The 16,157-nt window shown below is 40.2% G+C and overlaps 1 protein-coding gene across 27 annotated transcripts in view; it reads left to right on the forward strand.

Moving 5' to 3' along the window:
* Window positions 1–16,157, forward strand: part of LOC120567749 (receptor-type tyrosine-protein phosphatase F) — a 179,909-nt gene that overhangs the window by 90,624 nt on the left and 73,128 nt on the right. For 15 of the 27 annotated variants that reach the window (XM_039814731.1, XM_039814741.1, XM_039814733.1 and 12 more), the window contains exons 5-7: window positions 11,308–11,496; window positions 13,336–13,353; window positions 15,791–15,901. In XM_039814731.1, the coding sequence (XP_039670665.1) occupies window positions 11,308–11,496; window positions 13,336–13,353; window positions 15,791–15,901 (318 nt within the window). The remainder of the gene's footprint in view (window positions 1–11,307; window positions 11,497–13,335; window positions 13,354–15,790; window positions 15,902–16,157) is intronic. The other 12 variants (XM_039814738.1, XM_039814760.1, XM_039814740.1 and 9 more) reach the window with 1 other exon arrangement.

The following is a 16,157-nucleotide window of genomic DNA, read 5'->3' on the forward strand; positions in this document are numbered from 1 at the left end:
TTCTCAGGACATATTGAACTCCTTATCTGGGTGTTGTCTCTGGACTTCAGAAAATATTGGAGATGTGACAAGACATGCACATCCGTTGATATTTGTACATTGTCCAGAAAAGACAGGGCTATCCGTAAATTGACATCTGCTATTAAATATCTGCCACAAACCGCTGCAACAGGCTTTTATTATTCAATTACAGATTTTACTGAAGACCTGTTTGTGAGAGCATGACTGATGTGATTATCAATAGTGTTTCACCATGCTTGTACACCATGCGTATATACATTCGAATTCCTCAATTAGTAAGTATCAAGCAAAGAACCAGGTCATCTTTTTTTACCTTTTTGCTCTCTATGTTTGTATGCACTTGCTCATGAATATCTGAGCCCAGATGTTTTTATTGGAGTGTTTCACGCTAAACCAGACAAGAGCCCAGCAGGGAGAGATAGTCAGGCATCTAAATGTGAAGATCCAATATTATTTTTCCAGAAATATAAGTGGCCTCACTGAACATTAACACAGATGGTGATGGAAACTGTCACTCACAAATGCGCTCCTGAATCAAATTGATATTTGAAGGGTCAAATGCAAGTCAAACGCTTACTTACACCTGAGCACTCTGAGCCCTGCAGACATTTATGGTGTTATTTTTGTATCGAATCAATTTGCTAATTTCTTCATCTTTTTTTCTTGCTTTAGTTAAACGTGTTTTATGCTTCAGCCATGGTTCAACCTGTCCCCTCCACTGTGCTGCATTTCTCTAATTCAACAGTTGTTTTTATTTCCTCTCCATGGCACAGGAAAACCATCACAATGCAAATAATAATAATAATAATAATAATGTATACTTTATTAATCCCACAAGGGGAAATGACAATGTTTTCACTCTTTTGTTATTATACACATTACACACAGGCCTGAATTACACACACATGCTCAGTACCTATACATGCACTAATGGAGAGATGTCAGAGTGAGGGAGCTGCCCATGGAAAGGTGCCCTGAGCAGTTGGGGGTGCCTTGCTCAAGAGCACTTTGGCAGTGCCCAGGAGCTGAACTGGCATCTATCCAGCTACCAGTCCACCACCATACTTTGGTCCGTATGGGGACTTGAACCAGCAACCCTCCGGTTCCCAACCTAACTCCCTAATGACAGAGTTACTGCCACCCCCAAATCCGAAGTGGGCTGAAATTAATATAATTTGCCTAACAGTTGATAAGAGCAGAAGTTATATTTTAACAATAGCATTAATAATAATAACATTTCTAATGTTTTGCCCACCCTTTACACCACCTCAAAAATGACTAAGGTAACACATCACTGATACAACTTCAACAAAAATGTGATATATATTTAAGGCCAGACTGTTTGATTATATTTCATTTGCTGCATCATATTTTACACGTTTCTATTTATGTATAGGAATAATAAATAAAAACAACACACAGTGCATATAAGAAAAACCTCACCTGGCATTCCTTTATTTGTTAATAATGAAGCCCTGGGCCTGTACCCCAGCAGGTAAAGAGCAAGGTCCACCTTAAAGCTCTGCAGGCCAATGAGTCAATGGCTCCCCAGGCCCTCACTGGCTATGGATGGATGGGCCCACTGCACGTCAGGGGGGTTCTAATACCTACACTCAATGAGCTGGCTAATGGGAGTCCTTTCACCCTGACCCCTTTTCCTCACACATTTACACACCAAGCCCTCTTGGCTTACCCACTGGGCCATAGAAGGCAGGGGAGAACGGCTTGACTCACTATCAGCCTTATAGCTTGGCCTTAAACTTGACATTTTTCTCATGTTTAAGAGGCATAGTCCCATTTTCTCAAAGCTGCTAAGCTGTGTTTTTCAAAGTTGTGGTTGATCTGCCTGCTTACAGCTGTCAAAGGCACTGTTGATTTTGCATGCATTACATCAGCATCAATATCTTTATCTTTATATATCTTAACCTGTTTTGCAAGGGGAGGTTGACTGAGCAAGCATGCTCGGATTCAGGTCTGCCCTGCTTAACACTCACAGTGTCAGGGCATGTTCACCAAGTAGTTCTTTTCTTTCTTTCTTATTTGTAAGATAAGAACAACAGCCAATGATTAACTTTGACTGTTGGAGAAAGCAGGTTTTTTTTTTGTTTTTTTTTCTGATGAAATATTGGTGAGGTCAGAACCAAGATTGTACCAACTACAAAAACAAAATAATAAAATGGTCACTGGACTATTAGCCTTAGATATAGGTAGTAGGTTTTACTGTAAACGTGATAATATGTGGATCTGATCACTCCTAAAAACATTCATAGCTGCAAGCTAATTCACTATAACCACAGAATAATACCAGCCATCAAGCAATTTATGGTCGAAGGTCATCAATTTCTCTCGCCTCTTTGCTACAGTTGAACAGCACTGATGACGTGATTACATTTGCCTCTTTCGAGGTGAGCAGTTAATAGGTCATGTCACAGAGTGATATTTTTAACACCCATCACTCCTGCAAACCACTACAAAGTTGAGGCTGTCAACATTGACTCCCAGACTGAGAGTATAAGGCTGTCACAGGAGCCCAGTCGTGAGGATTTAATTAACAGAACCTGCCACATTCCAGTACATCCACTGCCTTTCTCAGAACTCATAAAAGCCATCCCTATCTGCTGTAATTACACTAAACATGTCACAATAAAGCTCTGCCGATGATTAATTTGAGTTGGGGAGAAGATCAATTAATTCATTTATTTGCAAACCACCGCTCTGCTTCCTTTTGTAGACCGATTTCATTAACCGTCACGCTTCCTGATTTTTGGTCCTGTCCTTGTTCTTTTTTCCCAAGACACCTAGAGGAATAGCCTGCCTTATTAGCCACATCGTATTACCACATAAATTTACCATGAGCCCTTAGGTTTTTCCATCTTAGAGGCTGTTACATTAAAATGAGTAGTAAACCACAAACCGTGTACTCCCTAATACTAAAATCTCAAGGGTCTTCAATCAAACTCCTGTTGGTAGGACCACAAGGTAAGACGTTGAGCTGTAATCTCAAAATGAAAGCCTACAGCTGTGCTACTCATATAGGGTAGTTAATGGAGGATGTGATTCAGTGCAGCAGTGCTTGTACTACAAGGTGACTCGGTCAGCATAACCATGTGAATTCAGAAGACCACCCTTGGGTTCCAGTAATGGTCGGAGGCCACGGTTATGTACTAACTGGTGCGCCACAGCATAAATAACAGGCGCAGGGCATCTGGCAGGGTCGTAGATCATACTGACGACAGTGGAAGTATGATATCAGATAGGAGAAAAAGGGAGACACAGAGATGAATAGGAAAGTGGAAAGAGGGAGATGATAAAAAGAGGGAGGGAAGGAAGGAGTTGGGGGGGAATTAGATGACTGTTATTGATTATCTGCCTGTAGGCAAGGAAGTAAGGCCAAATGTTCTGCTCTGCCAGACAAAAAAGTGTATTATTTCAAAGGTCATGGCATGCATTACAGTCTTTTTTACTCCAAGTATACTTGGATAAACAGCAGAATAACAGCGCTGTGATACGGCCACTAGTATGTAGCACTGAGTGTACTAACAATGGCATTAACAGTATTTTTGTTATGATGTTTTTGTCACGGTCCGTTGCATGCAGGTGTGTCAGTGTGTGCAGTTCATCTATCCTGAGCACTGTTTGTTTGATGCACTACCGCCATAGCAACTGCCATAACACCTGGTCTAAGAGATAGTGTGCCAGAAACAACAGGCTTAAACGTATTAAGACTTATTTCAATGCACATTTCATGCACATTGTACATTTGCCTCCATTACTATGGAGATTTCCACCATATTCATGTCATTACAACAGTATTACATCAATGGCCTCCTTGCTGGGTCTTTGATGTAGGGGTGTGCCGTGCCATTCCTGCTGAGGAGACCTCTGCAGTGGGAGCTCTGCCAGCTAGTATTTCTCTGAGGAGCAGGAGGGTCCTGCTCACATGCCCTTTATGGCAGAAAATGTGAGAAAACTCCTTGCCCCTGATGTTTTGCAAGTCAAAAGCACCAAGGCAGTTACATGAATACCAGTCGGGTCTGTCAGCCTTTTCTGTGGGGTGTTTTTGTCGTTGCCTGAATGTCACAGGATTTCAGAAGGAACACCAGCAAGTAGTACTTTACCTATCAGAGACATACAAGGTAAAAGTTGACTGAATCACAGAAAATGTTAATAAGTAATAGCTGCAACCATGTATTGTTACTGAGTCCAACAACAGAGTGTAATACCACCATCACCTTTGTGTTCGTCATAAATCCATCCTTCCATTAGCTATACTCTATTATCCTTGAGTGTCGCAGGAGGCTGGCAACTTACAGCCCGGAGGTGTGTTAACCCAACCTGCATGTCTTTAAGGGGAAAAACCAGTGGAGCCCCGACAGGCATGGAGAGAACTCCACACAGAAAGCCAGCCAGCAGGTTCAAACCTGTAAATAGTGAACCACTGTGCTGCTCCTCATAAATCCTCTGCAGTGAAACATTTTCCAAGTGAACTTGCTGAATGTTTTACACACCATCAGCGATCTAACTATTCATAGAGCTATTTCAATTGAACTGATCTTAGCTTTGGCTATCTGTTTGCACCTCTTGCTGCCGCCAACATGTCTCACACTTCTGTGTCTCAGGCAGATGCAAATGTCTGTCTCGACAATGTTCTTGGCTAGAAACAGCTGCAGGCCATGCGCTTTGTTTCTGTAGACGACTCGTCTGCTCTTACTGCCAGATTGCCTCAAGACCAGTTGAGTCGTAGAAAACACTTCTTGCACTATATTTAGTGTCCATCACAGGTTGGGCTGGCGGAAAGGTGAACATTTAAAAGGCTTTAAAGGGGACATATGCTTTTCCGTGTTTTCTGTCATATCTACAATGTTATAATGTTGGATTTTGATATTAAACGTGGCTAAAACTTCAACTAATGAGGTAAACGTATTGTAGACAAAAATATTGTGAGCTAAAACGTTCAGATTTCCAACTATTCTGAACGCCAGTTTCAACAGTTTGACTGTAGAAAGTGCTGCCTTATTCCACTACAATCTAGCGTTAGCATACTGCTAACTATTAAGCAGCTACATGTTAACGCGACATAGCTGTAATCTTGGCCAATGCTGGTAATTTCTCCCCAAATTCCGGTCACTTTACTGCCGGGACATGTCCGGTTGTGTAGTATTTGGTTTAGAAGCCTTTGTTGGTGATTCACTGTACAAAGTCCTGCTATGTACTCATTCTGCTCCTACAGAACATCTCATACAGAGGGTGAATACAGGTGCAGCAGTCATGGGCGGTATGAGAAAAATAAAGTTTTTAACATTAAAGCAAGTATAATCCTGGAAATGCTATATAATAGTTGCCCTTTAAACATAGGAAATACTTAGACTGTAATCTTTGTTTTCTCACAAATGTAACACAATAGATTCCTCTTTCAAACATTTAGCCATCAGTTAAGAGCTTAATGCTACACATCCCCACACACAGACAAATTAAATATCCAAACGGCCTACATATTCTCTAGCAGTGCATAAACCAGTGTGCTTTTTTTAACCTACAAAGACAGTCCACTGATGTATGTTTAAAAGGGTAGATTTTAGAGCAGTAATATTTCATGAGGCAAGTGGCTGTGTTGCTGTCACAGTGGTCGTTTGGTTCCCACTATCAAAGGAGACATCACCTTTAATTGTTGTCATCCATCACTTGGCAACAGGCACATGTGGAGATCATAAGGCCTTTTATTTCTTGCTCGAAATGAGATCAGCTCAGGTGCATAAGAGAAGGAACTTAAGAAAGGCTCAGTCTATCACCTTAATTTTTGATGCCACACATTGATGCTGAATTAGATTAACTATTGATACAGAATTAAGCAATGTGGTTTGGGCAGCTTGCAAGCATGCACACAACTCCTGTTCACGTTGTAGCAATGTTTTCGACACATTTTTTCGACATATGTTTCATGACTGCATGTTTGCTGTAAAAGGACCTTTCTCTGGTGCAACTCTCATTTAAAACATTCATAGCTGCACATGCCATTCACCACTTTTTGCACTTGAGAGTATGAAGGAAGGAGATACTGAAATTGAAATGAGACAGGCATGTTTTTATGTAGAACTGTTGTATCTTGTGCCACTGTGTCAGGCCTCCCCTGTTATGAAGGAACTGGGTTGTCTGGAGTGTTTTCCCCTATTGAGATGAGTGTGTTTGAGTTGAGGGGAAAACGCTGGCTGACGTTAGTGTGGGATTGAGCTCCAGCAGCCTCTCAGTGGGACAGGAGGACAGGGACGGGTCTCTTTCAGCAGGGCTCTGATTAGACCCATCGCCCTAGCTGCCACGCTCCACTCACACTGGTAATTGGAGCTGGCAGGAGGTTGGCATGCACCCCTCCCCTGCCCCCTCCTCTTCTCCTCCCCTCCCCCCTACTTTTTACTTCTTCCCCCTCTCTCCCCTCATCTAAATCTTACCTCACCTGCCTGTGGCTGTTAAAGCAGAGCCACTCCTCCTTGACACAATAGTTTATGATTACTGTATCATGTTTTCTTAATTTCACTAATTACCATATTTGTAATTTTCTCTGTACAGATGATGTTGCCAATGTTTTCCCATGCCTTGTGTGTATAGTCAAGGCCCCCACTGCTGTCCTAATTGAGTAGTACAACCACAAAACCCCATAAAGCCTTCCCCTCCTGCCCTCTCTTTTCTAACAAACTGCTATAACCACTACAAACAGGTTTATCTGCTAAATTGCTCGTATGCAGTATTACTCTGTGCGTGATAAACGGCTGTTGAGAGAACAATGGTCCTTATTTTTCACATCATGGTAGAACCAGTTCTTGCTTACCTAGCATAGGTCTGACACCTTTCTGCCTCTGGCCTTACTCATTGCTAAACCAGGGCATTTCTTCTACTTTTTGTTGTAACAACTGTATCACAGAAGCACTTCACAAATAAGTCTCATTAAATCCTTCTGCTTTAAGACAGATTGAACTTCTCAGAGTGAGACATCTGCTACGCTATATTAGATTAGCAGCAGTACAACGGTTTGCATGCAACATGCATAATTTCGGACTGTTAAATCTGCATACATGCAGAATGAATTACAGGTTTGGTAGTTATGTCATGCATGACATTGGTATTTTTTAGTTTTTTTATTGCAACATTATTTATCTTAGTAATCTATCGCCTGTGTGACATTATCACAGGCTTTTAGCCTGACTCATATTTTCCTGCCCAGACTAGACAGAGAAGTGGAGCTTTTTTTGATGAATTATACTCCAGCACAAGAGGGCCTTTTTTTTAATTAAAAACACACACTATCTTGACAAACATCAACCTACATTGCCTGCACAATTTCATTGGATTCTCTTCAATTTTCCCCATTCCTTTTCTTTTCCCTTCAAATTAAAGAGGACTGAACAAAGGCATGCCTTTGTCTTCCTGAGATGACAAGTTGGCAGACAAGTCCAGCCACAGGAGTTGGAGTAGACGGAAAGACAGACGGGGCTCAAATCTTACCTATCAGTTTAAACAGGCCGTGGAAGGTTTTGTTTTCCTTTGTGTTAACAGTTTAAATTGGTCGGGGATTGTGTTTTTGTTTTATTTCTACACCAATGAAATCTGTTTTGTTTGCTTAAGAAATAGAACTGCTTTTCTGTATTATTTACACTATCCTAAGAGTAACCAACCTATATCATGTTCCCGTAACAGTACACACTATGGAAATAACATTGAAGCTAGTCTTCCTCCTACATTTGTGTAACATTTACTGTACAGGCAGCCTGGCCAGTCTCATTCGACAATTTCCCATGTTAAAATGATCACACCAAATGAAGCCACGCTCAGTGGATTATTTACATGTGGATACACCTCTATATTCACAAGGTTTTTGTCTTTGTTCTTCATCAATTTCATCATTTGTGCAAAGACAAGGTCGTTAAACATTTACATTTTCTATAAAGATTACTCCTGAGCAATAAAACTAACAAATTTACAAAAATGTATTGATTAAATATGTGTATACAAAATAAATCTATGAAAGGCATTTTTTGGGGAGGATCCAAAAATTGGGTCCATGTCAGCAGGCACAAAGGGTCCTCCTCTCAGGTGATCTGTAGCCATTATGAACATGTTCTTAGTAAACTGTACGTAGGTGAGACTAGAGTTCAGCTCTCTATAGGGTTGGTATAAATAATGGTTACCTCACATTGCACCTTAAAAGGAGAATAGCAGAGGAGTGTATTATTTTGCACATTTTTGTTTCTTCTAAATAAACTGTAATTCAGAAAATGACTGCAGCTTTAACATTATGTTGGGTGTGTATCTACAAGTTCTCTCTCTCTTTCTCTCTCTCTCTCTACCTTTCCCTTCTCTTTATCTTTGAAGGTTAGACAGAGCAAACCACAGAGGAGCACAGGACGCTACTATTACCATTATTCATACAATGACAAATTGTCCAGTATTTTTTCATTATGCTGTAGTTGTCTGTATTGTAGAGGTATCCTGATTTCAGTTTGGATGTCTGAAAACAAATCCTATATCGTTAGACAGGAAGTAAGCCCCACCACAAAGATAAGAGGCCATGCAGAGATCTGTCAACTAAATCTGAATATGAGACGATCCGGGCTACAGGCCAAACACAAGGGTGAAAGCAGGAACAACTGCTCTGCTGGGGATCAGAACAAAGTACAACACCCATGCACCTATTTGCGCTCCAGCCATATACGTTTACATATGGATTTTTGACTGAGAGAAGCCAAGTGAAGAGGAAAAATCCTATTAAATGCATCCCTTAGGCTTGAACTTAAGTTAGACAGACTTCTTGCTGATGTAATATTAGAGATCAAATCAAATCAAAACATCGGTCCACGTTATAAATGTCTGCTTAAGAAAGTAGAAAAAGTGCACCGAATAATACTTTGAGTAAATAAAGTACAGAACAAATGAGTCAGAAGTAGATTTTTAAAGGTGCATTTATTGGGTCTTGGAGAATCACTTTTTACCACTAAATGCTTATAGTTTAGGTATTCCTACATATAGGAGATTACTGTGTATTGTTCTTCTCATAGCTGATGACTGATGTGAGACAACCTTGTCTCACTTGTTACTCAGCTCACAATGGACACTGTAACAGAAGATATTTGTTTTGTGTCTGATGAGTCCAGAGTGAACAACAACTTTCATATCTTAATTAGTTAGGGAAGTTTGCAGAGAATGCTGGCTCTCTCTCAATCACAGTCTTACATGGTTGACCAGTCCAGGGCGTTAGTTTGAGAATAAATGCCGTGGGCAAAGACGACTTGTTATTGTTCTCTTCACCTATCATGACACAGATTCTCCTGAATGAATTTATTCATTAGTTCATTTTTAGTAGACCATTCTGTTATACTTTAGTGACACTGTAATCCTATGATGGACATGTATTTCCTAATCTTTCTTAAAAAGACAAATCTCTGTCTTGTATTAATTATGTTCATCCCTGTAGACCACATGTGTCAAACTCAAGGCCCGGGGGCCAAATCTGGTCCCTTGCAAATTTCGATCTGGCCTGCATTTCAATTTAGGTTCACAGCAAATTTTTGCCCGACTAGTTGTGCACCACACCAAAAAAATCAGGAAACTGTTTTGCATACTGTAATTATGCGACACTGCCGTGCAGAATTTGACAAATTTGCCGACTTTGAGACTCAGATTTCCCCGCCAAAGCAGAGAGTTTTTTTTTAATATTCAGGCTGTGAAACAGGTCGTTGTGAGTCGGCTGGGTGGCAGCTGCTTTTAAAAATGTAATGTTTGTTTTTCATGACTTGCTAAATTCTACGATGGCTAAGAAACTTTTTTGCTGACCTTTTTAGGGTTCTATGTCGACCAAACTGTATGGGAGAAAGCTATATGAGACATGCAATAATACAAAGTTAATTGACTATTTTTTGCTAAATAAAAGCATGTCAATAAACTCAACATGTCTGGCCCTTATTGTGATCGTCATTTCCAGTGTGGCCCTTGGTGAAATTGAGTTTGACACCCCTGCTGTAGACCAACTATCATTTGCTTAACCTGCAGTTAGGTATCTCCTCATGGTGAACCAAAGACAGGAGTTACGATCATTAGCACTGTTCTCAGGATTTCCTTTTAGCACTCTGGCCTCAGGGACAAATCTACACATGAGGAAAAAGATAAAAGAGATTACAAGTTTTAAGAGCAAGCTGATAATAAGACCTCTCAAGGGCCATCATGTTTCCTCCTTATTAACGCTGTCCAGAGGTTAAATTAGAGTTTATTATGAGGGCAGGTGGGAGTTGGGTCTGATTTAGGATTTGCAGCACAATTAGGCCATGCTAATGACCTTTTTGTGCAGCTTTATGTTTTATTAACAAAACACGTAAATCATTTGGGTCATTTATTTTAAAGATAAGACTTCAGTTACTGTTTTGCCACCAACAAACATTGTCAAAACTCAACGTAGTTTAATCTGAATAAGAGAGATAGAACTCAGAGGTAAACAAGTTTGTCTACCTTTGTAAGGTAGCTGTTTACTCTCATGACTAGACTGTAGGTTTTCCATAATAGAAACACATACTGTAAGTGTTAAATGTCAGATACTGTATGCTGGGATGCACCTCTTCCTGATGACATTTGGAATCCGATATGCCAAGCTGAGTCTGAAATAGCCCAGGACTATTTATTGTTCATATTTTGCTAATCTTATGATATGATGTCAGTATATATTTTAGAACAACCTTATACATTAGAATACCAAATTGTGCTTTAAGGATTATACTGTATCTGTTGTCATGGATATGCTGTTGCATTTATAATGATGAGTTGGATTATTCAAATAGGTTTGTTTAGCTTGCTAAGCCTAAGGCGGCTCATTTATGCATGGGTGCCCAGAGACAGATTGCAATCCTTCCTCTGTCTAAACCTGGGACTCCCCGTGCTGGGTAATAAGGCTGCTATGATAATCAATCAGACTTTTTTTCAACCAAATTTAAAATCCAAATCATACCAGATCTTCCATTCCCTGTAGTATATTCTGCTCTTGCACTAACTTTTGTGTGTGTGTGCTTTCTGAATACTGTTCGGCCTGTAGCACCTGAAATGTATTTCCTCTCTTTCATCCTCTTCTCTGTCTTTGCCAACTCAACAGCTTTAAAGCACTAAACGCCTCTCACAGCAATTGAGAGCCTATTTTGTCAGAATCTTTTTGTAAGCATGTTTTTATTCTTCTTGTTTGTTTGTTTGCTTTACCCCTACATTTTAGTTTTTTTGTGGCTCTGGATATACTAAAAATCTGCCCTTCTAAATTTTCAGAGAACCAGATCCCCCATGGCTTTCCCACCATCGATATGGGTCCTCAGCTGAAGGTGGTTGAAAAGACCAGGACTGCCACCATGCTGTGTGCCGCCAGCGGAAACCCGGACCCCGAGATATCCTGGTTCAAGGACATGCTTCCTGTGGACATCAGCAGCAGCAACGGGCGCATTAAACAGCTTCGTTCAGGTACAATTTGATTTGATCTGATTTTATTTCTTCAAGGTGTAACTTTACATGACATACTGATAATGTAAATATAGCTAAGGAAAGTTGCAGAGTACAATATGCCATCAAACACAGACAGACATGAGACATGCTAGACATGAGGATGATGTGAAAACACAAAATGTCTTTCTAGTCATATATGACTTCATGTATTCTCTTTCATCACAAAGGACATGAAAGTTTGATTCAAAGTTGTCACATTGATTAGTTAGTGGAGTTCTTACAGAATTGTATTCCTCACAGCTGCAGCCACTTATAAAGTCACACAGAAGTTGGAATGAAGTTGTTCCTGAATTTCTGCAATCTTTGACAGTGATGCATGAGCTTTTAACCATCCAAAGTACAGAAAGAGAATTTTTCTCGCCACATTAAATACTCTTTAATCCCCTCTTAAACATGCAGCTGGGTGACAATGAGGCCAGCCGATGATGCACTAGCTCGGATTCAACCTTGCAAAATTATGAGGTGCTCTTTGTTCACAGTAGCGGTCCACTTGATAAATAAACAGTGCTTGTCTGACCTGGATCAGATGGAAAAGGTGCAAGGTGGAAAGATTAGTGGGTTTTGACCAGATTCAGTCTCGTGACTCCGTACTTAATCTACCTCACTTAAGAGTGTCAGGCCAGGCTGCAGGTCTGAGGCCCCAAAGATTAAAGATGAGAGCTACTCCAGAAAAAGCCTGGCACTAGAGCTGCCCAGCGGAAGGCGAATACAGGTCATTGGAGCATGTTCACTTGGACTGTCCATTTAAATGAGGCCCTAACACAATCACGACCCCAATTAGATACGGATTTCTCACAAATTAGATAATAACACAACTACTTAATTGTTTGATCGTGTTTTTTATAACAAGGTTATAACTGTGCCTAAAACCGTGATTCTTTTTTTTTTAATTTTTTTTTTTTACTTCGAGCAACAAACTTTTAATTAGTTTTCTTTCTTACAAATAGTGAGAGTGCCTGGAAATATGCTGATATGTAATGCCCTCAGACTAACAATTCTTTTTATCCACCACCCCTTTCTTGTCATCTGCTGCCGTATCAGGATTTACATTACAGCATATGACCTGAAATGAGGCCAATTTTGCGATGGCAGAAAAAAAGCGCATTCATTTGCTGCCACAGTTTAACTGAAAAGGCAGAACCAATTCCTCTTATTGTATCACACTCGCTCGGTTTTTAGTGAGCACACAGACACATTTAGTCTCTATTTTCACACCATCCAAATCATTCACTCTGTAGAGATACTAACTTCTTTTCAATTTAATACCTCTGACCTGAATATGTTTTTCTGTGCATCATTCTATTTATTGTGTATGACTTTTATTAATTTCTCTTGCCCATTTTACTAACTGCTTTCAACAGAAATGCACTCTGCACAAAGAGTAAGGTCATTTTAAATGAGAAAGCTTAATTGTAAAATCTGCTTAAACTGCATACTATTTGAATGCTACTATGAAGCAAGCAAAACTGTGGCTGTAGCTGTTGTCTGCAAATACAAAAGCAGCGGCATGATATTTCAAAATGTTCTCCTGAGAGAATGGATCCTTCTTAAATGCTGTGGTTTTTCTTGGTCATTTACAGACAACATTTAAAGTCCAACCTGTATACTTGTTTCTTAGCATTGATTAAGTACACTTTGTCACATTGCATTTACTGTCACTGGCTTCTACTCTGTATCATTTTTTTTCTTCCTTTTTATCTGTGGCCTGTCAAAAGCCATGTTTTTCTCTCCCACTGATATAAGTGGATTACTAACTAATCTCTCAACCCTGTTTGCATCGAAATTACTCCCACCTAGGTGGTACACCAATTAGAGGTAAGGATGATAAGTGTGATGGAAAATATCACTTCCACACCATTCCCTCACGTCCACATCAGACCCCTGCATTCCCCCCAAACGCCACATTACCAGGTTCATCCACGCTGTTAGCGCCAACCCACCCTCTTCAACTTCCCCCTTTGTCTCTTCACACCATGTCCTGTCTGCTGTCTGCTCCCTAACAAACAAATGATTACCAACCCTGTCATGTCAGGAGAATGGAAAATGCAAATGCACAAGCAAATCCAAGTTGTTATTCTGTAAATAATTTTTTTTCAAGGCTTCTTCTTTACTGTTAGAAATGAACCATGTTTATGAACACACAACACACACACATTCACAGGGAAACATTTTCGGCTTTAGCCTCTACTCTGGCTTTTCAGCAAAAAGGGCAGAGGAGTTGCATTTTAAACTAAAGGCCACTGTGGCCACAAGAGGATCTACCTGCCTCCTCTATGCAGCCTCAATGTAAACTGAAATAGCTGCATTTGCATACAGCCTATGCAGCACGGCCCAGCATGGGAACAGGATGCCTGGTCGAGATTGTTAAGGTGGAAACTTCAACCCCTTTTTATGGTAATCATGCTTTTCCCCTGAGTGAAACCATGATTTCCGTTCAACAACAGTGAGGTAAATAGTGGACGTCTGCGGCACGCTGAATACATTTGGACCTACCAGCTGTCTGTCTCACTGTCTGTGCGTCCATGGCTCCTAATACAGCCCATATTCAATTCAATGTTTAACTCTTTAGGAGTTAAGGCAGCATTGAAGGGGTTTAGTGTTGCTCCTCTGACAACTGCCAAAGCAGTAACCTTCTATATTCCTGTAGTACTCAAACTGTTTTCTCCCGTGGGAGAATGGGCAGATTGACAGATTGGTGACACCAGCATTAATATGCAAGTGCATGTCAGTGCTGAATCAGGCAGCGATGAGCTCTGCGTGCAGAGCAAACACCTTGGAGAGATATGTTGTCATGAGATCTGAGGTGGTATTATCACATGTTACTGCCCCGCCCTGTTTCACTTCTCTTTTTTGGTCTTGTCTTGATTCGAGTCCCCTTTGGTTGGTGGTGAACCTGTTTGTTGCATTCATCTCATACTGCATGATGTGAAAAAAATGTATCCTGAAATCATCCTATGCTGAGTATTTTTGGCATTTTCAAACTGCATGGTGGCTGGCTGCCTTTCATGCTAGTACCATGCTGTTTTGGAGATGTGGTAAATGTCATCACTCACTTGTGGCATACATATGTATTGCTCAAAGAAGTAGTTTTGTTTTTAAATATGTATTAATTTTTTAAATAGTTGGATGCAGGTAAGTTTTGCTATTTTAGGTCTCTTTTTCAATTTGTCAAATTACAACTCGCCATTTGCAATTCATTAGGAGCGATAATATGATGGTAATGGACATGGAGTGTCAAAATGACCACACAAAGACAGGTCTCCTGGGCTTTCATGCTTTGTTAGAAACAACATGTTAGCCTTCTGTCTGATGACTACAGCTTTTTGGGATTGTGAAAACTAATCGAAGCCATCTGGCAGAGGAGTGTTTCCCTTGAGGGCTTCAGGGAGGCATTGTGAAATAGTTGGTAATGGAAGAACACAATTATGACTTCACTGCTAAATGCATACTCAACCAAGATTGAAGAAAAAGTACCTGCACTGGCAGTTGTTTTGCAGCTAAATCTTAGGCCATCAAGAAAATAATGACTTTGACAAACAGTTGAGTCATCAGTTTACATTTTACTCACTCATTTTGGTTAAATATGGTTGCAAATTTTAACAATGAGGATAACTTAAAACATTATTTGGTCTCAGCTCAAAACCTCAGAATACTTATTTAGAGTAGCATTTCTCTTGAGGCCCATAACTGTAAATAATATCCTTTGGTAAAACTGTTTAAAACATAGATTGCACAGTTGTCGACATTAAGCAGCAGGTTGATTAGTTCTTTAAATATTACTATTAGATATTATTCATTCTCCTGCTTTTGTTGTATTTATTCGGCAGTATAGCTTAGCCTTGTTCTAATATCTGGCTGAGATAAATAACCCTCCATGACACAAACACTTTGGATTGTCAGTTATTTCCATAAGCAGAAGGCCTAATCAGACTTTGATGTGACACGTTATTTAGATGATTAATTGACCCTCAGTCATGGTCTTTTTTTCTCCGTAACACGACTAGGCAAATATTCTGTTAGCAGTTTCATTAAACTTGCCAAATCAGCTAAATGTTTATGTTGCCTTAAGCATTTTCATTTCAAAACTGTGTCCATGTCAGAGGGACACTTAATTATGCATGGACTGTGTCAGACTGGTTGACTACAGGCTCTCTAGCGAGTCACTGTACAGATATCTGCCGTGGTTTCATGCCAAATTACATCTCATATTCCACAACTGTCAAGACAGCTACATTTTTAATCCTCTACACAGGAGCTCTGCAAATTGAGAACAGCGAGGAGTCCGACCAAGGGAAATATGAATGTGTTGCCATGAACAGTGCTGGGACCCGTTACTCCGCTCCTGCCAATCTCTACGTACGAGGTAAAGTCAAATGTCTCTCTCAATTCTTGAATTAATCTGTCATTTCTGTTGTATCAAACATTTGCAAACCACAAACAACAATGCAACCCTTTTAAAACAGCTTGTCTGTTTCATTCTCAGTGTTGTTCACTCACCAGTGACCATGCATCTTAATTCTGCCTTAAGATACACTGTACCTCCAATGGTACAGCCACACAGCTGATTTCAGTTATTTTGGATGATGAACTCTTCTCAGGAGTGTGTGTGGGAGTGTGCA

The sequence above is a fragment of the Perca fluviatilis genome, chromosome 11 (assembly GCF_010015445.1).
Source record: "Perca fluviatilis chromosome 11, GENO_Pfluv_1.0, whole genome shotgun sequence".
Taxonomy (NCBI): Eukaryota; Metazoa; Chordata; class Actinopteri; order Perciformes; family Percidae; genus Perca; species Perca fluviatilis.